Source organism: Triplophysa rosa, linkage group LG24 (genome assembly GCF_024868665.1).
Source record: "Triplophysa rosa linkage group LG24, Trosa_1v2, whole genome shotgun sequence".
NCBI classification, from domain to species: Eukaryota; Metazoa; Chordata; class Actinopteri; order Cypriniformes; family Nemacheilidae; genus Triplophysa; species Triplophysa rosa.
In genome coordinates, this window is record NC_079913.1 from 1107733 (window position 1) to 1135106 (window position 27374).

General features: G+C 41.7%; 1 protein-coding gene across 11 annotated transcripts in view; it reads right to left on the reverse strand.

Annotated features, from left to right (window-relative positions):
• Positions 1-27374, reverse strand: part of erc1b (ELKS/RAB6-interacting/CAST family member 1b) — a 158860-nt gene that overhangs the window by 84305 nt on the left and 47181 nt on the right. For all 11 annotated transcript variants that reach the window (XM_057323925.1, XM_057323924.1, XM_057323923.1 and 8 more), the window contains 2 exons: positions 18773-18908; positions 9680-9811 (listed from right to left, as the gene is read on the reverse strand). In XM_057323925.1, the coding sequence (XP_057179908.1) occupies positions 9680-9811; positions 18773-18908 (268 nt within the window). The remainder of the gene's footprint in view (positions 1-9679; positions 9812-18772; positions 18909-27374) is intronic.

The following is a 27374-nucleotide window of genomic DNA, read 5'->3' on the forward strand; positions in this document are numbered from 1 at the left end:
CGGTTCACCCCAGGACTCTCTGAAATCGCTCCGCTCGCAGGAAACTGCGCACGCCTCGGGCTGCGATCTGTGCAGTCTCCTTTGTCTGTTCTCTCTGGCTCTATATAACCTTCACTGCTCGCGCTTTCATCCGCTTTTGTTTGGCTTATTCAACAGAACCCGCAGATAGAAATCCTTCAAAACACTTCCCGTAGGGATGTGCAAAACCAAAGCTTATCCAATTTAAACAATATATATGAACTCGTGTGTCGTTAAGGCATTGATGTTTTAAACGAACAAAAACAATAGAAAAAGTAGAATAAAAATAAACGATGCAGCACGCAAACCAGGCAGGTTTTTCCATCACCATTACTCAGTCAGCCAAAGGAGTTAAGATCAATTCAATCTTTATCATTTTGCTAATTTAGGTTCACCTGCCAGATGCGATTCAAAAACAGATGGTTTTAAAAATATAACTACTTTGAGCTTAACAAGGAAGTTTCAATAAAAGCAACAATTAAGGTGCAAGATGCAATTAAAATTGTGTGAGAGCATAGACATCCAAAAACATCCCAAAACTAAAAATAACCTTTATTTTATAACCTTTACATCCTTATATCATCTAAAAGAGTGATGCGTTTACCAAGAAAAACCTCATAGTTAAATGATCCTAAAGTGTAGAGGCAATTGTGTGTGAGTGCATCCCTCCAGCAGTGCTGCCCTCTAGTGGCTGGAGGAACTACATCAGCCGGGAAAGTATTAAAATGAGATGTCCAGCTGTCTTCATAAGTCATCCTCCTAATGTACTACAACTGAGCCAAGTCCAGCGTACAAGCTACCAAACCCTGCACGGCCAAATTTATTGCCATCTGCTTTCCTATCCCTCTACTTCATATGTTCTCGTTTGTCATCTCATACCATTAACTCACAGTCTAGGGTTGAAACTGAGAAGCTTTGGGTGGGTCATGAGCGCAACTGAGAAAAAAAAACCTTAGATGATGGTCCCTCCCCTGGGCATGTGAAATCCGCTGGCAAATTGCATTGGACAGCGTTAGGTAAGAGAGAGGGCTCACTGGAACGACTTATGATAAGATGTAATGCACGTCAAATTAAAAAAGGAAGAGGAAATCATTATTCATGCAAAGATGCCCGGGCAACCCTTGCTGGATCAGCACACGTCGCCTGCAAGCCGGTTAGGGAATACTTTGGACTCGGAGCGCCGAGCACAGGTCACAAAAAAACACCTGGCAAGCGAGAGCTATTCAAGTGGACGTAAATGATAATAGTATTTTTTACAGATACAGTGGGAATAACCGCGCATGCCATCAGGAATGCAGCTCACCTTTGGCTCTCCAGAGAGAAACCAAAGGAGCATTGAGACGGGCTTCCTGAGGACCCCCAGAGTGCAATGGAAATCTATAAACGCTACCAGCGTTAGTTTCACTGCCTGTGGCTACTCTATGCTGAGGGCGGGGCGATGGGGCTGTCAATCAAACCGAGCACCCTATGAAAGGTGAGGGGGAGGCAAAGATCAAATCGTGAGAACCGCGGTGCGTTTTTATACATCAGCATATCAAGGTCTCGACAACATAACCCTCTGTTGTGCGCGCGCACACACACACACACACACACACACACACACACACACACACACACACACACTAACAGAAGAGCAGTTAACTAATCAGTCCAGGATGTATGAGAACCGATATGGTGTCACTCCGCCTGAAGGGAGATATGAGAACTGACTCAGTCCTCGGTGACCAAACATCATCTGGAACGAATGGATTCAAATGAATTTACAGGGCACTCGGTCACTTTTACTGTAAAAGTATTTAGTAAGCACTGCCTAGAGCGAAATTCTCTAAGCTGTAGACTTAAGTCATTCATTAAGAGATAATTAGAAGATTTTAAATGTCTGACTAACAGTCTGGCAGATGGACAAAAAGTCAAATCACACACATACACACAAGCTAGAACATCTGCACACCCATATCACGACACCTATGGTTTCTAGATCTCTAGGGTTGGAAATAAAAAACTGGTTCTTATTCAGAACCTGCTGTTGAAAAAAAAGCCTGATGCGAGAAAAAACACTGTCCTAAAATAAAAGGTCCGTTTAACTAAAATATGATGCTATCCTAAAACACAGTTTGTATGATAAAATACATTGTTTGGGTAAAAAACTGTCCTAAAATAGTGTTTTGTTTATTATTATATACAGCGTTTGTATACTAAAATACAAAACTGTACTGAAATAGTGTTTTTGTGTAATAAAACAATGTTTGTATATTAAAATACACAAAACTGTACTAGAAAGTGTTCATATAGTACAATATAAAACTGTACTAAAATTAGGGTTGAGAATCGTTTCAATTTTATCGATTCCGATTCCAATTCTGATTCTGCTTATCGATTTCGATTCTTATCGATTCCCAGTTTCGATCCCACAGTTGAAGTAAAACATTTAGATATCAACCTGTATGGTCATTTAGCGTGCTTATTGACTTGTTTGCAAAATATATTTATATATTTATGAGCAGCGTTTTGTGTATATTTACACATAGAAACACACCTTTTCTGATTTATTACAATTTGTATTATCATAGTTGAACTACATCATGGTTAAACTGCAGTTACTATAATGCAACTATGGTTAATTTGTGATTCCTGTGCTTTAATGCAAATTCTATAGCTAAACTATGCTTACTATAGTAAAAAAATATCAATAATTTTCATAAGGGCTTTTATTGAGATATCAGCAGATCATGCAACGCATGTACTTTTCTGAAAATATGCACACAGGAATTGATTAGAGGAATTCAAATTTTAATCTCAAGTATCCGATTCCTATTCCTTTCGATTCCGATCCGATTCCTAGCCTTTCGATTCTGATTCCAAATTGGAATCGATTTTCGATTCCCAACCCTAACTAAAATACAGAGTTTGTGTAACGAAACACAATGTTTGTGTAATAATAAAACAGAGCCCTTGTATACTAAAATATACTAAAATACAGTGTTTGTATAATTAAACTGTATTAAAAAAGAGCTTTTTTAATAAAACAAATTGTTTGTGTAATAAAAAAGCATTTGTATAACAAACTACACTGATACGTGATAAAATACAACACTTTTCTAAAAAGTGTTTTGTTTATAATAAAATACAGTGTTTGTATACTAAACTGTTCTAAAAAGAGCTTTTATATAAAAACAAATTGCTTATGTAATAAAATACCGTTTAAATAATAAAATACACTAATACTATATTCAAATACAACACTTTTCTAAAAAGTGTTTGGTTTATAATAAAATACAGTGTTTGTATACTAAAATACAGAGTTTGTATAACAAAACACATTGTTTAATAGAGTTCTTGTATAGCCTACTGAAATATAAAACTGTAAATATAATTCACTAAATTTAATAAAACCATACTATTATCAGTTTTTATTAAACGTATTTAAATAACTAATCATGTAGCAATAAAGAAATGTTCATAGGAGTAGGAACCAGATCAATGCCTTCTATCCCAATAGTTCTGTAAAAACTACTAGATTCAGCAAAGACTTGTGATGGTGTGTGTGTGCGTGTGACAGAGCAAGGTAGCATGCAGTGCTTGTTTTCTCAGGGGAGTACAAACTAACCTCAGATGTTAGTCAAGTCGTAAAGAAACACCGCAGTGAATTATGACACCTCGGGTGTGAAAAATTGAGCACTTCACTGGGTGATGATAACAACACTTCCTGACTCACACCGGGAATGTGAACTGTTGAGGGAGAAACAGTACAGATCAAAGCATTCGAGGCGAACATCCTTTAAACGATTTTTACAGTCCGGCTTCGGTCTCTGTAAGTGTTTTTGCGACTCGGAGTAATTGTTCACATCGGTTGTGACGTACAGTCTATGGAATTGACAACAGTGATTTTCTCCTCTTTCTTTCATTTAAAACCGAACCGCTCAAAATCGGTGTCAGACCTCAGGAAAGAGAACAGGATCTGACAGCCATCGGGGAAGAGTGATTAAAAGAACAGAAAAGAGAGCGGAAAAGATTGTGGCAGGGTCCGAGGGCCTGAAACTGATCACACGAACGGTGAACGCTTGCCTCCTTGCAATGCGAAAGCAGAGAAGAGAAAATACAGGGAAAACAGCAAAAGAAAGTTCAAAAGGCATAAAACGGTGCTCCAAATGGATGCAAATGGGGCAAAACAACCAAATAATACAGAAATAAGGAAAGAAAATGGAAAATGAATGACGACAACATTTCAGGAAAAAGGTGCACTCTAGTTAATACCACGGTACAAAGAGCCCAAAATGCCGAGGCGGTGCCATGAAGTACTTGAACAAGGTATTTCTATGGTACTTCAAAGAATACCGTGGTATATTCATCACGTAGGTAAAACACTCTGGCGTTGTTACCATGGTACATGCTACTTTTAACCGAAAGGCATGGAAAGTACAATATCGGTGTGTTTTGATATGCATGTGCACCGCGGGGTGATGAGATCACGGCAGGCGTCAGTTCAGGGCCCTCTCCTCAGTCCGGGCCGAGCTCAGAAGCTTCTAATCACCTCCTGTGAGAGACATCCAGATGCTCGGAGCAGAAACATAGCCCTAATAAAAAAGAGCTTAATGCAACAGCACGCTGGGCTTCTTCTGCTCTCTCTCCATGTCTCCTCATCCGTCTCTTCCATCTCTCCGCCCCCGCTGCCAAACGAGCAGCCTCGTCCACAACGGTGAGTACAAAGCCAATTTCAACAAGCTGGTCTTTGGATCTCGCTGCGTTTTGGGTGCCGAGCTTTGTGTCTGGCTCTCAGCTGGTCGGGAATATTAGCAGAGGAGAGAGTTTTATGTCCCTCTAAAGTTTTATCATAAAACCCGGCTGTTTCTGACGATGGCTCGAAAACAATCTCACTTGAGAAAGAGCAGTGGCAGCTGGGAGAGCTATTTATTCTTTGACTACTTTCCATGTCTGTTTTCGGCCTGCACTGCACTGAGAGCCCTTTTGCCATCACAGCGCCCCCTGTGGTATGGAGTGAGAACTACAAATACATAATAATCTTAAAAACAAATCTTAAAAACAACACGTGATATTTTTATGCATTCGTGGTTGATAACTTGGCATATTTCTGTTTGGGAAACAGAACCACATGAATTTACCACATGAATAACAATCATTTGACCAATTTGACTGTAATTAAATAAACGTATATTGGGCTACAAATTCATTATAATGAAAACAGGGTTTTTGTAATCGTTATGAATGATGCGAAATAAGACAAGAATAAATTGTATTTTTTGTTGTAATTTCATGTTGTATTTCCATTTTCCTGGCCGGTTCTGATGTAACATTTTCAAATAAGTATCAGGGGCCTAGTTCATGCCTGACACACGGTTAGGACTTACATATCGTATGGATGGTAAACTAATTTTATTCTGAGAGTCCATAAACCCCACAGAAACATTTCCAATGAGGATAAACCAAAACATAAATCATCCTTACGGACAGAAGCAAATCAACATGATTTCCCTATATAACGGAAAGAACATTAGAGGTAAGTACGGGAGAGGTCTTCCCTATGAAACAGTGATATGATAGAGCTCATCTTCAGGGAACAGTCAATAAATTGCTCTGTGTCAGCGGTTAAGCCTCCTATTGGAAAAGTTTGGTTTGGAACGCAACCAAAAGCCACACTTGTTGAACGCCCCCATCCAAACGAAGAATAAAAGAGTCACTGGAATGCACAGAAGAACTGACGAAAAGTACAAAATTGAAATCATTCCCTATAAAAGAGACAGATGAGTTTAATCGTGTCGTACCTTGAGCCACTTTAAGTCCATGTGGCAGGAGTCATGCATTAGGTCATGAGAGCGCTTCGCACGGGCGGTAAGCGATGCGGAGGAAATAGAGAAAAAGACGAATTACAGAAAAATCCAGACACAGAACAGAGCAAACAGAACAACAGTTTGAAACAAACCACGCAAACAGAAAATTGGAAGCAGAGAGCTATGAAAAAACACGTTTATAGGGGACAAGATGCTAACCATGGATCCAATGTGACAACACTGAAACCATTGAGCGAGAACAGGGTCGAGAGGTCGGGATGGAAAAGAGGTCCATACAGGATTAAGTTGGGTCGGCGGGGGGAAAGGTTGGCTTCGAGACATCCCATCATCCCCGCTCAGCGCGAGCGGAGAGATTGAGGCTTTCTTTGGTCGGCTGCCTCCGGGGAAGCTTATGAAGTATGTCATTTTGCTGCTGAATCATGTCTGAAGACTGGACGCGTGTTTTCATGTGGTCTTGGGAAAACGTTTTCACTGGCCCCGCATGAGCGGCTGGTCGCATTTGTACATCCCGGCCGTAAATCCTGCGCCCAAGCTGAGTGACTGGTGTCGCAGCGAGGGCCCTGTGTAGGAAGAAAACACCCCTCGTTCTCTTTTTCTTTCAGTGACCACATTTGCCCTTAGTAACAAACAGATTGTTAAAGCCGATGCTTCAATGGCAGCAAACAGAGAAAATATTTTCTGTGTTAATAAAGAAAACAGCTGGACATCATTTAGTCTTAAAGGAACAGTTCTCACAAAAATGAAAATTCTGTTATGAATTACTCACCCTTTAGTTGTTACAAACCTGTATAAATGTCTTTGTTCGGTTGAACACAAAGAAAGATATTTGGAAGGATGTTGGCAACCGACTGAGGCACCATAGTAGGAAAAATGACAATGGTAGTCAAAAGTGCACCGGAACTGTTTGCTTTCCTAAATTCCTCAAAATATCTTTTGTGTTCAACAAAACAAAACAAAAAATGACACCTACTATGGTAGTCAATGGTGGCTCAGAATTGTCGGTTGCTAACATTCCTCCAAATATCTTTCTTTGTGTTAAACCGAACAAAGATATTTATACAGGAATGGAACAAGCTGAGGGTGAGTAAATTAAGTGTGTTAGTTCTTCATCAAACTAAGGGCAGATCAGTTTGTTAAAGTCTTTTTGATGTTGGTTTTAACATCCAACACGGTCCGAAACATCAACATTGACAGGAAGATAGAAAGAGCTGGAAAGAAATATAATAAATAATAAAAGAATGCAAACGTTAACAAAGAAGGAAAAATGGTAGCTGGCCAGTCGACAATGTTCATCACGTGCCTCTACAATCTTCAGTGATCTTTCAGCTGCTATATAGAACCTACATGAAACACACATTTGGCTTAAAATGTCTACATTTTATTAGCAGCATGATGGAAGCAAGCAATTTGCAGCTCACCCACACACTTCCTTGAAACAAGTACACAAGGTTTGACGGACACACACGGAACGGATTGTCCAACATGGCTGACTTTAAAAAGAAATAAGTCATACTTGGCCAGAGGTTCACTTTATGTCAGTGTAACAAAGACCAGCTCTTGTCCCCATACATTTAAAACCAACACACTGACAGCAATTTGTACCGGCACTGCGTTCAGTCCAGCATATGTTCTGCAAAATTCAAACAATGAGGCGAACAGCTATTGGAGGAAATTGAACACAGAGCTGGAGACGAGTTCTTGCGTATGATTGGCACAAGAGCGGGTGTGCTGAAGCATTGATGTTCATTAAATAGTGGAGGAGAGAAAGAATAAAAAGAGAGAGTGTGTGTGAAACTAATTCGATTTTGCATGGTTTAATGCAGGCCCACAAATTACGCATTTATAAACATGTCTGCCAGCGGGGCACACCGCCATCCATTTTTTTCCATCCTATAGCTCATAATTCCCGAAATATGTAAGCCGGAACACCAGGCTCTGAGTTCATTCTTATATAGCAGGTGCCAGGGAGGAGCCGAACCTCTCCGGTTGAACGTTAATGCTCCATATCCGCGAGCGTGGTTCCGGGTCTCTTAGCGAGACCTGATGCGGCCGGGACGGTGGTAATGAGCGTGGAGTCTGGGTTTTGGAGGGTGGCACTCGGTCTGTCCCCGCTTCCTCCCTCCGAGCTCAGTCGAGGGGCCCGGCCAGGCTTAGCAAAAACGCTGGCTCCTGCCGCAGACCCGGCTCTAATTAACCTCCGGGGGATTGGAGCGGAGGTCCACCCAGAGTGAAGAAACTCGCGGTATGTTCCTGAGACTGCAATGCGCACTGGGATGAAGCTTAGCCAGCCATCTCTCGACTATGGGAGAGGAAAGGGGAAAGAAAAGGCAAGACGCCAGGATCCACACAAGGTATAACAAACCATTAAGGGTTTAAAAAATAACCAGAGTCGAGGGAGAAAGGTTTGGCTGGGGTTGGACGAACGAGGGGGAGAAAAGTGGAAAAGTGCAGGGATTCAGGTACAAGGGAAGCGGGAATTTGGCAGCCGCTCTGCTCTCCGTTTCAAAGCTGTCCGCTTCGTTCACAGGAGGTTATAGGAGGTTTGATGCTATCTCCAGGGCCGGGCTACACAGACAGCCGCATTGTGGTGTAATCCCCATTGATGCCTTACAAACACAAAGAAAGAAACGACGGCATGTGCTGTCCGCACACAAGACATTCCCTGGATGCATGTGTGGGTTCTTTCTACGCGAAACAGACCAAAGTCAGCAGTCCTCACGCGGGCCTCGTAAAGCTTATTTACGTTCTAAATGAAGATTGACGTGAGACGCAAACAAGTAACCAATGCATGCCACATGAATGTTCTCCACCGGCCTAAAGCTGGCACAGAGATGCAGCGCTGGCATGGAGAAGGCTGACTGGCACGGTACGGTGATGGGCTGCGACAGGGGCGGCCTTTTTCTGGTTCCTGAGTCCTGTGAAGGAGGCTTTCAAGGCAGATGTGTAGTTAGCAATACAGTGGGCCAAGCAAAAGCCATTATACCCCCAGCTTGGTAGATGCTAGCCTTGCGTGGAGGTGCATAAACCTCCGTGCAAACACTGGGAAAAGTAGACATTTGCACAATGGATAGATGGTTTCTTTTAGGGCAAGGTTAGGTAAGCGTCACATTGCCGGTTAAAGAAAACATTCACTAAGAATGAGAATTCTGCTGTCATTTACACACTCATTTCAAAAGTCGATGCGGCTCTTTGCCATATGATTCAAGAAAATGGTGACCATGGATGTCAAAGTTAATAAAGTAAATAAAAGGAGTTCTTTTTTTAGTACGAAGCTTTGAAGCCCTAGTCTCCATCCACTTTCAGTCTATGAAACAGCAGTTCAATTTTTTCCTTTTGGGTGTCAAGGAAGAAACTCAGTCATATGCGTTTAGGGTTAGTTAATGACAACAGCATTGTCAGTTTTGGGTGAACCTTCTCAAAGGAAAGTGGTGCACATTTGTGTTGCTGAGGTAATACACTGGCGCCCTCGGGGTAAAAATACATGAACGCTGCTCTTTATGCAACACTGTTACATATAAAGTATGTGAATACCAACAATGATAGTCAACACTTCAACATCGCCAAAACTAGGCGCCTCATCCCTAATCATATTGCCAGCTGGCTAGACGCCTGCAAAACAACGTTGCCAAACATCGCCCTGCTCCACATAGCAGGAAGTTTGCAAATACAAAGTGTAATGCTCTTGTGTAACGCTTTAATGGATTAACATCACGGCAATATTTCTTTCTGATCGAAAGGTAACATATACATTTACTGTGCTGAATGTTACCAAATGACACGTGAACAATGTGTAGACCCTAAAAATAAGAACCAGAGGTCTGTTCATTCGCTGAACGTTTTTGGCTTATTGTCACCTGTTTCTCAGCGTGTGAGCGGGCAGCCTCCTCTTGTGCCAGCACCATCTCTCTCTCTGCGGTGATCTGCACGCTCTCACGTAACGCCTCCTCCAGCTCCTCGATGCGCTCGTCTTTCTGCTGAAGAGAATCCTGGGAAAAAATAAAGGAACGTTTAGGTATATTAAGTACAAGTATGCTATCATGGACAAGCAATAAACTCATGAGAGAACTTAAAACCTTGTCCAATGACAATGCATGTTGAATTTCAGCTATTTGAATTACTTACATTTTCACAATACACATTTTTCCCAAATAATTCTACAGGACTTGATCACATGCTGTTTAAATAAAAGCAGAATTTCAGCTAATTCAATCATTTCTCATTTGCTATAATTAAATTGTATTATCAAATATTCGTATCATATACACAATTACCCATCCTATTAAAACCGACCGCTAATACACCGAGCAGGTAGTTGAGACAAAATCTGTCAAAACATCTCAGCGTGAGGTAAAAGCATTATGAACTCCATGACTGCGGTGACTGAGGGTAACCGAAGCTGTCCATCTCAGGGATGTGACTCATGCATCCACAGTCTGCTGCCGCGAGTCAGACCAGATCCATGACTCGCCAGTCAAGAGCGAAATAACACCACTTCAAGACCCTTCTGCTCGGGCAAATCTATATAGAGGAATCATCAGGAGCCAAGACCTTGTTATCATGAAGCCTGACTCAACCAACAACCAGAAAAGAATAGTAATGAAGGAAATCAATATAGAGGGAAACAAAAGAGAGATTGAGAAATCACAAGCTGAAGAACAGTTGTAAGGTCATAAGAAAGTTCCAGAAAGTTTAATGAAACGTGTTAAGTATTATAAATATGTATATGGAAATACAGTATATGTTAGCTATATAAGTACATACAGTATATGCCTATATAAAAATAGATACATATAGTAATCGCATCTAGATTAAAGTTTGTGTTTAAATAATATATGTCTATGTACTGTACATATTCATTTAGTATTTATAAACACAAAAACATACGCATACATGTACAGTACATATATTTAAGAAATATTTTGGTGTTTTTAATTATATTTACCAATCATTTAAATTATACATAAACGCTTACTTTTTTATTATTAGATTTTTATCTTGTATATTTTTGTATGCGTTTATAAATACAAAATTAATATGCACAGTACACAGACATATATTATGCAAACACAAACTTTTATTCTGGATGCAATTAATCATCTGACAGCCCTAATATATAGACATAAAACATTAACAATACAATTATTAAAGCAAAATGTTACGATAAATATGAGATAAAGGAACAATTCTTGTTTGGTATTCATAAAGAAGTAATTGAGTCCTACTGATCAATGGGGCTGTGGGGTAAACCTGACAAAATGTTGGGAAAGGTTTTGATCGATAGCAAGAGAAAGTAGTGTTTGGAGACTCGAGTGAACAGGCATTGTGGGATAGGTGGAGAGAGTCCAGAGGAGCGCTGAATACGGGAACAGTCTTGAGTTCATTACGTTCCTCCGTTTCATGGAACACTCGCGATTTATTTCCCCCCCGCATTTCAAAATCCGCTACAAAAGTCCTGACTCGTTTGGCAGGCCTGAGGCACTTAACCTAGATCTCTACAAACATGCGTGCTGACATACACAACCAAGCAAACAGACGCGCTTATGCACACAAACAACCTCCCATTGATACAAACACAGCTCGAGAACCTGCCTTACAGCTAAAAGCATCCACCTCAGAGGCCCGATGCGTACAGTCCCAGATGCTGAAGATCACAGCGAGCGTATTCATCTGGAATCACACACCACAAATTCCTGCTAAGAGAGGCAATGTCGAGGTACCAAGATAACTAGACGCATCTGTTGAATTGGCAGATTTTTTCCGTAACCGAGGTCAGCAATTACAGGAAGTTCAAACGCAAGGAGGGTGGCGGGGGTACAGATCACAGAATGCCGTATGGAGGATTCTTTTCTATTTTTTAAAGTCTTGTATCTTATTTTGACCGTGTTGAGCTCACGCTTTCCTCTTGCAGGCAGACCACAATCACTTTGGTTTGATTTAAAGCGACAGTAATCCTTTTTGCTCGGTCAATATCTCATTATGGTAATGCCTTTGGTGCCAAAACCGCACATATGATAGAAAGAGACACCTCGGGGAAGCCACAAATCAAAGCCACATGCTGTCCCGTTGGGACCGGCCGGGGAATCTGCCCGCACAACCAATTAGGAGATGAGCAGGATAGGGTCTGCAGAACAAAAGCTCTGTTCACACAGTCGGGTCAGAAATGACTTGCAGCTGTCTAACGTACACACATATATGTAACTTAGAGAGCTCTAATTCAACGGGAGATCATTTTGTTCTCATCTGCGGCTGCCTTCTGGAACGTACGGGACTAGAAAAATGCATTGGTAGTGTTGTAGTGCCGCCCCAGGCCACTTGGAGACAGACATTAAACCTAGCGCTGGTTTACCGCTCTAATATTAGTAATGATGTGTTGTATCAATATTTCCGGTCCTTCAGTACCAATTGGATACCACAACAGTATACAGCTGTGGCTCAATTTGGAAACCACTTCAAAAGTGCGCTGTATGTTGGAAAGCACATCAGTTTTTTCTCTGGTTCTAAAATGGGTATCAAGAACGATAAACTTTCACTGATACCGAGATTGGAAAAGTGAAATACTGGCAACTGAGGTAAATGCACTTCATCAGTTCTTAGCAAGTGCCACACGTCAAGAAAACTTGATTTAAAATGACTTCAAAACAGCCGGATGCCCTCAGCTACGAGTAGAAAAAAGTACACAGAGTTGGGTAACAGATGTCCCTTACAAAATATCACCCAGTGGGAGCATTTTTCTGTACCGTTCTGGGTGCGAGAGTAAGGAATCTCAAATGTTTACGCAAAAACCGGAATAGAACAACAGGTGTCCATCCTCTGGAGGGAGAAAGCGTCAAGAAGGCCAAAAGCACGGTAACATCAAACAACATCGGCCAACAAACCGGCCCAATAAAAAGACCTTGGAAGTCTATTAAAGACATGAGAACATGCGGATGTGATTCCATCTGATCCCGAGCTCCCGATTCTGGATCTGGTTCGAGTTGAAACATTCCTCTGAAGCACGGAGATTGCGGCAGACGCATGGGCGAACAAATTCGAAAATGCTCCGATGGCCCGAACCGCATTCGGTTTGAGACACAACAAACACAGCGAGTCTGGGAGATGCTCGACAAATGATTCATTTGACTCTTTATGACTGTAATATTGTCATTTTGTGCAAACAGTAAAACAGTCATCGTGGGAGAAAAGGGGAACGAATCGAAAAAATTGAGCAGCTAAATAAACTAGGGCAGTGGTTCTCGATTTTGTACGTCATGGTCCCGCTTTCTGAAAGTAGAAAATATGTTGTAGCTTGAATTATTTCGTATACTATATAACGTCTAGCAAAAATACATGATGATTATTTCAATTACGGACTTTCTTAAGTAATAAGAGTGCACTGCACTGGTTCTCAACAATCCTGCAAATGCAAATGTCTGGAAATAAGGGAGAACTAGGGCAGTCCCCCGCACTTCATTTACAACACCTCCTCATACCCCACGGGTGTTTGTTAATCTGTGAATGCTATAAATAAGAAGGTCAGAAGGGGACGTTATCAACCACAGAGTGACAAGCAGAAAAACAATCTAAGCTTCCATGACAGACTTAAAAAGCTCCCAACGGAGTTGAATATAAAGCCTCTGGGCCCTGTGGTTACTGAGATCTGTGAACACTGTTTCAATCACTCCTCTAACGTCCTCAGATCTGCTTCTTTAAAGCATCTCATCTTGCTCTATTTCCTCTCATCTCGTCACACTGAAGTTATCTGCACGTTTTATATCAAAATGCTGTAGAAATCTGGTGATACAGCATTTTAAAACCCCAAAAATAAAGGTGCTTAAAGGGTTTTTCACAGCGATGCCATAGAAGAACCATTTTGGTTCCACAAAGAACCATTCAGTCAAAGGTTCTTTAAAGAACCATCTCTTCCTTACCCTTTTATAATCCGAAGAACCTTTTTTCGCCACATTCTGTAGAACGTCTTGTGAAACAGAAAGGTTCTTCGGATGTTAAAGGTTCTTTGTGGAACCATTAGGACAAAAAAGGTGCTTCTAGGGCATCGTGAATCCCAGCATAAAGGCCGTTCTTAAAGCTAGGTAACTTAACTTATGCTGCCTCCTAAAATACCATAATTTAAACCTCATCCTAAGGCAGGATCGCAAATATCTTTGTAGAGAAGTCAGCTCCAAAATGCAAAAGAGTTATCTATTAGAAATAAAGCATATTACATTTAGTACAGATACAACGATATTTCGCATGCTTTATCTCAGCAGCATGCAAATCGCGAGCTACTGAAATCAAGCTTGCAAGTAAAATGACTTAAAAGTTAAGTTCTCCAAATTGGTCACTAACAAGAGCCTATTAGAGATAGGCAGCTGCCGATTGCCTACATAGTTTCCAGACTACAAAGTATTCAGAACAGAGCTGTTATGCAAAGGCCACAAAAACACCTTACCATCATCGTTCATTAGCCAGGTGTGCTAGACCTTTGGGTCTCTGTACCAGTTACCGTTTCTTCATCCTCCACGCCCCGCCTCTGGTGGTGGGCGGCTGACCTTTAATTCACAGTCCTGTGATCGAGTGTGCGTGTGGGTGACTGGCCAGAATGTGCCATAAAAAGGGCCCCCCAAAGCAAAAAGTCATTATCATCAAAGTATCTCTGCAGGGAAATTCTGCCCTCAGCGGGGAATCTTCTGGGGTCGTTTCAAAGCAATAGTTTATGCACATCACAGAAAAAAGACAAAAAAATGCTAGAACGAGAGAAATGAGTGTCTGACACAGCCTGAAGCTAAACATTTAGCATAAGGAGGAGGTGAAAGACTCGAGATGTAGCAGAACAAAGATGGGTGTAAACAGCGAGGCTCTTGTGCTGACTGAAGAGGACCTGCATATGGGGCTGATGGGTATCAGATGGAGCAGCTATGCGAGCGTGCTTTTGAAGCAACAGCCATTTTGGTAATGTCCCTGTGCAGATATTTTCTTCCGATGCTAGTACAGCTCTGTCATATTCGAATGGGAAAAAGCGAAACCCCCAAAACTGGAGCCAAAAAAAGTACCTCTAGTTCGCTATCATGCGTATGTTAAACATTCAAATTCGCATCTGGGCACAAAATACAAGACCTCTATTCATATCATTTTAAAGAAATATGTATTTCCACTTTCCTGCATTTTAGGAATGAAATAATATCAAGAACAAAATCGATGTCTCCTATAGTTCCCCTTCACTGGCGCTCTGTATAGCGAGTCTCACGCCAGGCGTCTGTTACCTCTCACCCGACCTGCTCGCGCTCGAGAGGCGATGAGTGTCAGAATCACAGCTTTCATGTGTAAAGTACACAGCACCTCCCTCTTTTCTGCCTGCACCATTTCCATTCCTCCATCTTTAACTCTCCTCGCCTCGCTCTACCTCTCTCTCTCTCCGTTTCCCGTTGAGTGTTGAGAAAGGCTCTCGGCACCGCATTAGCGATGACGACCTTGTCGAGCTGATTTTGACCACAGTTTTGTTTCACCTCTGTTCTGTGTTACCGCTACAGCACCGTCTCTCGTCAGTCTTCCGAGGTTTGGAAGACAGACTGGAACATTCTACAACATTCCACCGAGACCTCAGCAACTCGAAAAAGTCCTGAACCTGAAACTGCCAAAACTAATTTGTCCGAGACAGTAATGTAACATCTAATCCCGAGATGGTTTCTGTACACGCACCCTCGCTGTTGGGTCAAACGTGAGCTATTCAGAAAGAAACCGAATGGTTTGCTTAAAGCAAACAGCTGTTGTCACGGACCCACCGAGGCATCCCGTTGGTTGAGACTGTCCTGTGCCAGCCGTACAGTACGTAGATTTCAATTCTAATAGTGCATAAAGAAAGCACGGAAGAATTTCCTCTCTTGTTATTAAAGCTTCAAGATGCAACATTTCTCTGTTTCAAACATAAAATTACAGGTTAAGTCAACCGACATCAAACATTTCCCGTTAATCGTACCCAACCAGACACGATTTATTAATATAAGCGTTTTCAGTCATCAATAACTTTTTGGGCTATTTAGCTAATTCTTGATAAATAAATATATACATATAGTAAATAACAACAGATTTGAAAATGTTACTACATTTCGTTACAAAAGTTGAGGACCACTGGTGATGCTGCACTGCAAACCGTCTGATGTTGCAAGTTGAGAAAATGACATTTAGGAATAAAAAGTCCACCCCCCAGGGACAGTAATACGTTCCTCCAAATGAAAGCAGCGTCGGCAGCCACCCAGTCAGTCATAAAAGGCTTCTGTTTGACTGTTTTATATCTGCGTGTTTAAAAAGGACCATAAACCTACGATCCGCCTGCAGCACTTTGGCTTTATTAACTCCAGCGTGTCGCCTTCACCTGTCGGCTCTTTTCATTTGCCTGTAAGTGTGTGTGCACGAGGAAGACCAATGAGATGGGGCATAAATGCAGATGTGTAACCTGCTACATAAATCTTTATACAAGTGCATGCAGAAAACTTCGCTATGAATACTCTACACGAATACAAAAGACCACTGGTGCTTGTAAGAACACTTAGAAGCGTGAACCCTACCTCGTAAACCTTGTAAAAATACTCTCCCTCTAAAGGTGTCACTATGAGCGCTCTGCATCTGAGTGATGATGTTTACAACCACAAAAGATCACCATGTGCCGAACATAAAAGTGGCTGAGAGACTTATAAACATAAGACCTATGGCTTATGGCCTTGGTGATGTGCCGGCACACAATGCACCTGTGGGGAATGACCAAGTCTGCTTTCAATACCTTGACATTTATATTTTCCTTCCAACTCTTTCCATGTTTGGCCCGCTCTCTACTTTCAATAACGGGCAATTTGGAGATCGGGCCTTCTGGTCGCAAGGCATGCTGGGAATCAGGGCGTTTGGCGCTGCTGTAAAATGGAACAGACTCAACCACGCAGTAAAACAGGTATTTACTGGGCTTCATTATAATGTCATCTTCTCTCCCCCGCCGTCTTTCTCCATCCGTCTCTCCGTTTCCCAGCGCAAGTCTTGATTTCTTCAAGCTGATGATATTTGATCAATCCCAGACGTGTGCCAAATCCCAGACTAAGTTTATCAGACTAAAGAGATAAATGAAAATGGAGAGGGGTGATTGAGAAGAACTTTAAGTCACGTTCGACGCAGGGCGGCGGTCACAGTTTCGTCCTCGCATCGCGTACTCTGGACTATCTCTCCACAAACATTCTGCGCCTGGGCGCCATATGTTCCTCCTATGGAAACTAAAGGCAAGTCTTAATTAGTACGATGGTTTGATCACATGGAATCTGTACCATGGCACCAGCAAAAAACAGAGAATTAAAAAAAGAGCCTGTTGGGTAGTTCCACCCATCTGACCGTCTAACTTTCTCCAAAGTCAATAGCTGTTATACTGAATACGTTTGGTGCTCAACCACGACCCACCGCCCTGCATCCCACCCCTGGCTTCCAACCTTTTAATTGATTGAAAAGTAACAAAAGCCCCTTTTAGTATAGGGTCAGCGCTGTGCTAAAAAAGAGCTCTCTGCGGCCATCTAAATGGCGTCCCGGGATAACCCCTTACAGCTCACCCTGACCAACCAATTGGATAGGGACCGCTGTAACCATACCAATCATCAACAATAATCAGTTCCCCTTCCAAACACGGCTAATGTATCCAATAGCGTGTGGATATTAGTTCAGAGTTATTCTAATGCGCGGGCCTCAATGTTGGAGCGTGACGTGCTTGTGGGGGGAAGGTGGCGGTTGATGATCTTGGCTGAAGGACGCAGCTGTTGCCGCTTCCAGCATCTTTCCTAGACGAGGCCCACGATAAAGCCGCATCAGGGCGCTTCGAACTGGGGAGAAAAAGCCACAATGTGGGCTCACGGCAACGTGACCCCGCGGAGAGGGCTGGGGCCCCGGAGTCATAAATGAGCTTTGAGCGACCGCAAAGCGTCCTCGTGCACGCGCAGACACGCCAGCCGCTGGGTACCACAGGTCGGAGCCCAAAAGCACATCAATCCTGCTGTCAAAAAATAAAGCATATGAACTCGAATCAAAACAGTGGAGGCATGACACAGAAAAAGGAAAATGTGAAAATGGAGAATGATCGAAAGATCAAACCGGTGGCCAGAAAAAATACCCAAACCACAACAAAGAGAGGGCCGCCGTGCCATTGTTGTCCAGAGGTCTGAGACCAAGAGGAAAAACAGTCCCTCCATAAAACTGGGACTTTCTGCATAGAGATTCTCACAGACATGAAGTGCTGACTCTGGCTCTTGTGCCGACTCTCGCACTACGCCAGAAACGGCCACCACAGACCACCAACCTCTTCTGATTTCTCCGTCTCAACCCCCCTGTCAAACTGAGGCTAAAATAGTCAATATGATGACCGTTACGTTCGCTTAGATGAAGTAGTTTGTATTTGTAATTCTGCTCGAACACATCACGACTTGCATGCTGATACCTGCATAATGATACTGGCTGTTCTACCTCAATAACATAAAGCCATAATTCACTCTTACAAAACGGATCCTGTGGTCGCGGCGAACAATCATTTTCACCCGTGTCCTATTTCAACTCTCATCCATCTCTCCTTTTCTCTTTTCCTAAAATCCAAACATCACAATGGGTGAAGGACGCGAGGTCAGGGTATGCGTGAATGTGGTCTGGGAGAAGAAACGTGAGACCTCTCTGTACCTGAGAAGAATCTCAGCTATTCTCAAATGAGGCACCAGAGTTGACATCTAAACCTATTTAAATGAGAAAAGACAGATAGCTCGGAAGAGATGATGTATTTGTAGGCAGTGCAAGAGGAAAAACCTTTAAGGACTGTACAGATTTGAGCTATGGTAAATAACTTTTGGACTTCTTGTGTGACACTGAGCCTTTTAAGAGGTTCACCAGTGTCATAATGCGTTAAGATTTAGGATAGCCCGTGTATAAACCTCTATTTTTAAACGTCACGTGTGATTCACCTTGACCTGTTGAGAACTCTCGGTGATGTTGTCCTCTCTCTTTCGGGCCTCTTCCATGAGCTGGGCGTTCTTGCTCTTCTCCACCTGCTCCTTGTGCTTCAGGTTGGACACTTTCTTTGTTTGGTCTTTCATGTGCCTGCAGGCACACAACAACAGATTTCATTCAGAGATGCACAGACAGATGAAAAATCCTCATTTTCATTTAATCAGCATTTTTAGATGTATTGTGTCCATTCCAGTCCAGTGTCTGTTGAATTTCAACAAAATCAAACCTCAGCAGTGACATGAAGTCATCACACAGACTGACAGCATGACAAGACACATGAGAACATGAACCTTTCCTAAATACATGTACAAATATTACTTTTGTGTTGCTTAAAAGTGAATCTGAACTTGTTTTCTTTGCAGTATTTGAGGTCTGAAAAAATTAAGATGATGTTATTTTCATTTTCTGCAAATAAATTTAAAAAGACACCATTATTTGTATTGGAAATTTTGGAGAAATGTTGTTAGAAGTTTACAGAATGAAACATAAATGATCATTTTACCTAAACACATAACCATAAGTAGTAAATACAGAAAAACTGAAAATAATTTTGAACGGGTTTCTTTTTTTCGCGGCTATATATATACATGTACTATTTACAGTACTAGTCACAAATTCTAATAATCTCAAAAATCTTTTAATTTCAAGGTGTATTCTTAAATGTTTGAAATTAATATTGCACACAAAATATAATTGTGCCCACATAACAATAACTTTCATTAGAAAACAACATTTCATTAAAAATATATATTTTTGAAATGACTTCGAGTAGTATCCAATTCCCATATGTACAATATAAAATGTTCTACATTTCTGAAATAATATAATAGCGCTCCAGTTTTGCATAACTTGACAATTTTTTTTCATTCAAATACCCAAAATACCCAAGGCCAAAATGTGCAAAATCAGGGCACAGAGGCACACCGTATCTCACAATTCAGTGCACAATACCATTCACTTCCATTGTGACATTTGAACTTTTAACCGTCCTTCTTCATTCAATATTTCATAAAACTGTGAACACTTTTACATCACATTAGATTAAAAAGGCAAAATGATCAAATCTGGAATAAACATTCCAGGTCATGTGACAATAATGTAGCATGCTTCTTTTAATATGCTAAATGTTGCATACAGCATACTGATTGTTTAAAATGCTACTTTTAAAAACATTACACTCTAAAAAGTACTGTAATAGTGTAAATAGTATTTCATTTTGAAAGCATAACCAATAACGTACAGTACAACTTTAATGTCAACAACCTACAAATTGAATTCAAACAACAAAATAAAAAAAATCTGTTTTCTCGCCTTTGCACACATGCACACAATCAAGCGCGATCAGAAGGGCTAATGAGAGAAGATCTGGCTAAAAACTATCGAGCATATCATAAATGATAACAAAGAGAGCAAGACCCATTTCTCCGGATCAAGCTGAGTTACAAATGAAAGGAAGTATGTTTGTGTTTTAGCTCTGGGATTTTTCTCATTATCCTCCACCGCCCCGCACCCTCCCTGTTCTGCTATGGCATGAGAACCCGCAAGAACCCAAAGCAAAACCGAAGAGGAATAAATAAATAAAAGGAACATCATAGCAGATGGACGCTGTATCAAACGCGATCGAGTTCCGGGGTCATTCGGCCCGACGAACGTCACCGTTTGCGTCGTTTTCCTGTTTACGTGGCCACCACGAGCGGATTGCGCACTGGCAGCGTCAGTGGTCAGGATCGCTTACCATTCTCCATCTTGACTTGATCAGGAAAAAAACCTGTTTGCCTCACCAGTCCTCTGCCCTGCAGAACAGATGCAGCGCTGACTGTGCCAACACCAATGTCTATAAATGAGAAAGAACACTGGCTTGTGGAAAGACCTCCTTCTGCCCCCCTGACACCACAGACACATAATACGGGAACGTAAATGAAGACCTATTGTGAGGGCTTATGGTTTATGACAAGCAACGCATACGTGTGCCAACTAAGGTGTGCCTTGTGAAAGTGCTTGTGCACTGAAGTGAGGTGATGGCGAACAAGGTTTGGAAGGCAAGCCAAGCCACTGCGCGCTAAAACCTGATCACTCTTCAGGTCGAGCGGTCTCGAGCACAGTAAAGCACTGTGTTGGACGGACCACAGCCGCAGAATTCTGGATCTGGTTGCAGGTACGAGCAAGAAGCTATCCGAGCATTCCTCAGAAAACAGCTGCAATACATAGGTTCAGGGTTAAGGTTATTCTGGTGACATATATGCGTTTGTATTTCATTTTTTCCATTCTCTCTGGTACAGAGCCGGACAGAACACAAGGAATGCGACGTGCAGCCGTGCAGAATCTCAGGATGTGTTGACAGATTGTAGGTGATGAAGAGAGAAACTCTACTAGTATGACATCTATCGCAATATTGTACGGATTAAAAACATTCTGCAAGCGTTATTGATGTCTCTACGCTTGAGGTTAAGAGCGATATTACTGTAACACACCCACTAGGCTGTTTCCCAACAAGGGTACTAATTACAGCCTAATTTCATAGCAACTAAAGAATGCAATAAAACGGCCACAAATAATTTCCAAGGCCAACGTGTAACTGGAAACGTGGAGAAAATGATGCTGCGCCGTCAAAAAACCATCTCGAAGACAACATGACCAACATTCAATGCTATTTTTTATAACAAAGCAAAAAGAAACGACTTGCACGAGGGAGTTTGTGCAACAGGTCATAAATATACTGGAATGTTCCTATTTGCCGTTTCCAGAAGAGGCCAAGCCATCTGCTTGGCTCTGCTACATTTCCAATAAGAAGCTGACTGTTTTTATGTCTTGTGCGCCAACCCTTTATTCAGGGTTTTGATTATATGTTTATACGTCTCCATTTGAGGCTTGATGTGATGGGATAGGTAACCCCATTATGGAGAGTTCACGGAGGAAACATTTCTATAGCAATAAGAAGAAACAATAAGATCGGATCTAGCCTTTAGAGTTCACCAGTCGTAGCTGTATTCCTAAAACATTGGGACAAATGCCTACATGTATGACCACACAGGTATGCAACGCTGAACCATTCATATTACATTTATGCAACTTTTTTCCAATATGTGTTTTTTCATAGGTATCGAACACCTTTCGCTCCGCTCTTCACAAAAACATGATCTGCAAACCTTGCAGAAGGGGACAAAACTAATGCACTTCAGGTTTTGTCAGGTCAATATTCACAGCATACGTTCCAGTCTCGTCATTCAGCCCAAAAGTGCAGTGCTGGATTCTAATCCGTCCCATCCTGCAAGTTTAAGGCCTATTTTCTAAAGATTATTTAACGAATATTTCTGCTGTACGCCTATAAGTACAACAGTGAACCGCTAAACCACACAAACTTACACATACAAAAAAGCTATGATATATACAGACGGATCCAAAAATCCGTAACCACATTGAAACGTGGGATTCGAAATCTAATTTAAAGCTGGAAATACACACAGTCTCAGGATTTTAAAGAATGTAAAACAAAGAAACGTTATGGCATAAAATGAATAAGATATTTAAGATGCTTTCTGGAACACTCTCAAATTATGCAAGGAAAACATTGGTTAATCAGATTTAGCATAAACTAGTCGAAACTGGAAAAAACATGATCCGTTTCCAATAACTGCCTATTTAAACAAATACAAAAACATTGGTCGATATGCTAGACGAGGGGTTCCCGAAGTGGGGGTCGCAAGGCCGCGAGGGCGGGGTCGAAAGATGATTTCCAGAAATCGTCTTTTTATTAAGAGAAATAGCGTATGTAATCAATAAGTGTAACAAAATATAATAGTATTAGTCAAGTTAAAAATAAAACCAGGCAAATAAAAAGCCATCAGCCTCAGGAATTTCCTCCCCCTCGATCGTGAGCCCTGAGGCGGTTACGTCACAATAACCACATTAGCGACCGCATTAGGTTAGGCGCAGCAAGTCCATTTACAGCACCACGTTAAACAGTCCCATGTGCACGCAGATTATTTTTCAGGCTTTAAGTTTAGGTTATTCTTATTCGTCGAAATGAATTGTTGATTAATATCGACCAAAGACAACGCAGGGAGGCCAGCGGAGGAGAAGCGCCGCAGTCAGACCGGCCATCGTCCTCAGGTACCAAAAGAGGCACATCCATCGGCACGCCAATCAGTTTGATAAAATTCGACCGTCTGTAGTAATAGTTCATAGTTTACTTTATGTATAACATCAAGTAATGAGTAAATAACCATAAAATAGTGTTATGTTAGACTGTGCTCTTTTGTGTTGTCATTATGCGTGTTTGGGTAGAATAGGTGCATGTGGGCATTTGGGCGCAACGTTTGTATACTTTACCCCCTCAGAGGATAGTGGGGATCTCCAGTCACTGTTATTTTGGGGGTTGCGGGCTGGAAACTTTGGGGACCCCTCAATATACGAGAGACAAAACAACATCTGCGAGGGAGTTTCAGATCATTTCACATACAGTACAGTTACTATGTAAAAACACGGAAAACATTGACGCACGCAGTGGCTGTTGATGTTTGTGTGTAAGTACATATATGTGCCAGTGAAATCTAAATCAGTTGTCTAAGCACACAACGACATCATCTAAATACAGGGGACATTAAAGAGACCATCCCACTCTCCTGTTAAAACAGCAAAAACACACACAAACAACTCAATGGAAATGTCTCTATATAGTGAACCAAGTGCAAACGTACAGACCCCATTTACAGGCCGGAGAGAATGCTTTCTTTCTTTAGCCTTTTCCAGTACCAACATTTTCCTCTCCTCTAAATAAAACATGTACCGCACAACTCTATGCCATCATCTATCCTTTGTACTGCATTATTGCCCATATAAATATATGCCAGTGTGGCTTCAAACTACATTCATGAAAAAAACTAATGACAGGGCAGTTTACCTTGAGAAAGAAAACACGTTTTTGCACGATCCTGACAGTGTTCTGTTTGTCTCGTTTTGATCAGAAAAACCCCACAACGTACATCAAGGAGTTAGCAAGCAATGTTGAGACCAAAATGAGCACGATCATAAAGAGTTACTTGGTTAAACATTTTCTTTGCGGATAATTCTCTACATTCCTGGCTAACCTCGCGCTTTTTAATGAATCTTATTTTCACGGTGCTCGAACTCTGGAATGCCATCAAAAATATGAATTTGTTATTTTGGTCCAGATCTCGAAATTAATAATTCATATCCGAGACGGCTTCAGGCAATGTTTACAGGGTATGGCTTGAAAGCGCTTTGAAATTCTCAAGATATTGGCTGGAGAGTGCGAACAAACATCAGATAGTCTGTTAACTTTGGACTATAAAGATGTTTCGAACGCGAGCATAATGAAGCCTTTGAAACGTACATCTAGTAAACACCTCTCGAAAAACAAATAAAAAACCTCTCGCGTTTGCATTAGCACTTCCTGCTTCGCCAAATTATGCCTCAGGGACGAGAGCGTCCTTGTCGACAGGCCAATGCCACGCCGAGGCATGGCGCGTGTCCAAGGCCGAAAGCAAACGTTGTTGTTGTTCGATGACCGCTGTTGCGAGGTCATCTAACATGTAAGAAAAAGAAAACAAAGGAACTCAAAGACGAAAGAGTCATCTCCAGTATGCGAGTTCTGAAAATACAGTATCGCTCTTTCAACGTGTTCCTACATTTCTAAACAATTTCATTCTGCGGTCACTTAACGGGAGAAATGAGGCCCGTTGGGCATTAAAACAAACGTTATTGCAAGGTTCAAATCGCACCTGACACATAATAACACTAAACGAGACCCGAAGGTAAAATTGGGTGCGATTTTGAGATGAATGCAGATGGAAATTGATGTTGAAGAAATAAATCCATCACGCCGTTATGGGTGGAAAACAGAAAGACTTATGTTACAGAGCCAATGCGTGTTTATGAGTGGCCTGTTCAACACTAAAGGCTGGAGATGGTTACAGCTCGCCATTTTCATCCAAAGCCTTTTGGTCCCACGTTTTGAATCCATTTTTCAAGCGTGCTGACAGAATAGCACAAGCCTGTGCCCACACTAACACTTTTAGATGGAGTAAACATCAAAAGGTTGACTGAGGACGTGGACCTCTCTGTTTATCACAGCCGTGACCTGTTTGACCAACACACGAGGGGGTGGAACGCTATCAAAGACTTGCTCGGAAAATGTTTGAGTGCCCATGTTTACTCCGTTCCTCATCCCCTTCGCAATCATCCTTTAACCGCCACGTGTCTTTATACTGGCCGAGTATGTCCGTCTGTAAGCTCGTGACTAATAAAATTCAGGAAATGCGCCGACTGCGGTCGTTTTCCAGCAGCAGGTGAAGGAAAGCTGGCAGGAGCTGCTCCTTCAGGCCGCTACGTGATAGCGGGGTTCATTTCCACGTTTCTGTCTGCGGTGAGCGCTAACTTTTCATGTCTAATAGAGTTTGGCTTCCGAGACGGCCAAGAGAGTGATCCGCGGCCAGGTGCACGACAGGGTGTCCCCACCTCGCTCGCGTACCATCCTGCTCGCCGGCATCCGTCCGGTACGTGGCGCGTGGAGCGGTCTTTAGGGACGGCCCTTGACTAATCTAGTTAATTATGCGGCCGGCCTTCGGGCCAGGCCAGCCAAAGGTAACTGGAAAGCACGCAGATATAACAGAAAGGCGGAGGTGTTCTCACAGCCGAGTGTATCGCAGGCGCAGACCTCCGTGTCTGTGTGGAACCGTGCCCTTCACCTGTTGCTGGAACGGAGGCTTACTGTGGACAAGCAGAAAAACAGCCGCCCGCAATAAAATGAGCTCCTTAACATGTGGAGGAGAAATAAGTAGATAACTTCAATTGCTTAAATTTAAAGAAAGAAAATTTAAGAGGGAACAACGACGAGAATTTGGAAGGAGTGGAGAAAATAAGGAGAACTTATACTCCAAATGACAGAAAGTTTTTAACAGTTACTTCTCATTATATCTTTTATACTATTATACAATTTATATTATTATACCTTTTATACTATATATGAAGAGTTTGGTTCCAAATCGAGATTCAAACTTTTCAAAAATCATGTTTATTTTCATGTTTATTAATATCAATCAAACTGCAGTTGGTTTGTTTTGATTTAGGCCATAATAACAAAAAAATACAGCTAACTAACACAATAAAACACAATAAAAACATGATGACATCATAAAAACACGATTTTTGATTTTTTTTATAAACAGAGTTATCTCATTTTGGAACCAAACTCTTCATATTATTAATATACTTTCTTTTACCTTTTTCATTTACTGTGACAAATTCTTATTCTTATAATATCTATATTAAAAAACATTCCATATTTTGCCTTTTCGTTCTGAATTGATGCATGTTGTTTTGCACTGCACTGTTTATGTTGAATTTTGGGGCCGATAAGCTGCAAGTGCTTTGGAAAAATGAACGTACAAGTATTTGTCATGCCAATAAGGCACAAGAACAAAACAGAGAATGAGACAGAAAAAAAAACAGAGAGACAGTGAGACAGAAAAAACAGGGACAAAACAAGAAATAAAAAGAGAGAGAGACAGAGGAATGTCAGGAAGCGTCTATACTTCAGGGACCGGCACACATCACATTTATTGTCAAGCATTTGTCGAGTAAATCAAGAGGCCCCGGAGCTCAGAAGCAAACGCGTAACACTGGGGAAAATTCATTTCAGCATGTCACGGATTTCTTTTCATTACGCCTCAGCCCTTGATGTGGGGGAGATATCAAATCGGCCCTGTTTGTTGTGTTGCTGACTTCCAGAGAATACATCAAAAAGGCAAAAAACAAAGAGGAGAAGGCAGCGAGAGAATGACACTTCTGTGAAGCTTTCCTGTAACATCGCGCTTGTTTTCTAGGAGAGTTACAACAGGGGGAAATATAAAAACCTGACAAATCTAGAAAGAAACGCAAAGTAATAACTGTGATAAACAAGGCGAGTGTGAACGGGAAAGGGATCTGTATTGTGCGCCTGGCAAAAGACTCAACTCCATTTTTTCCCTCTCCAATTAAAAGATCTGCAAGGAGTCGCTGATGGTCTCCTCATTTCTCATTTTCCCACGTCCCTATTCTCGTCGAGCTGTCGAGCTAGCGCGTTTAACGAAGGTTCTTTGCTTCTTTCGCTGCGTCTCTGAAGACCTCACAGGTACGCTGACATGCATTAATAAGACAAGCTCTTCTGTTTGCAGCGCCTGCCTGACCCCACCTGGTTTCCTCATTCCTTTCTTTCAACCTTTAATCAATTCAGGTCACAGCAATTTCGCTTTTTTCCACAGAAACTTTAGAAGGGAGTCCAAAGGGAGTGAAGGAGGCAACGACAGCAAATTGGGGTTAAGTGCATCGCCCAAGGGCACCACCACACCACAATCATCAGCCGAATTATTCTCCCCAAGTAGCAGATACCGTTTTCCCAAACCGCCCCCCGAAAACACAGATCTCAGGCACTTAAAAGTGTCCTTAAACAATCTGAGCAATTTTTGGGCCATGTTTTAAGAATACCTCACCTCGCTGGAAAGTTCTGTCATCACTTTCCCAAAATCACGTAATTCCAAACCCGTGTGACTTTCATCA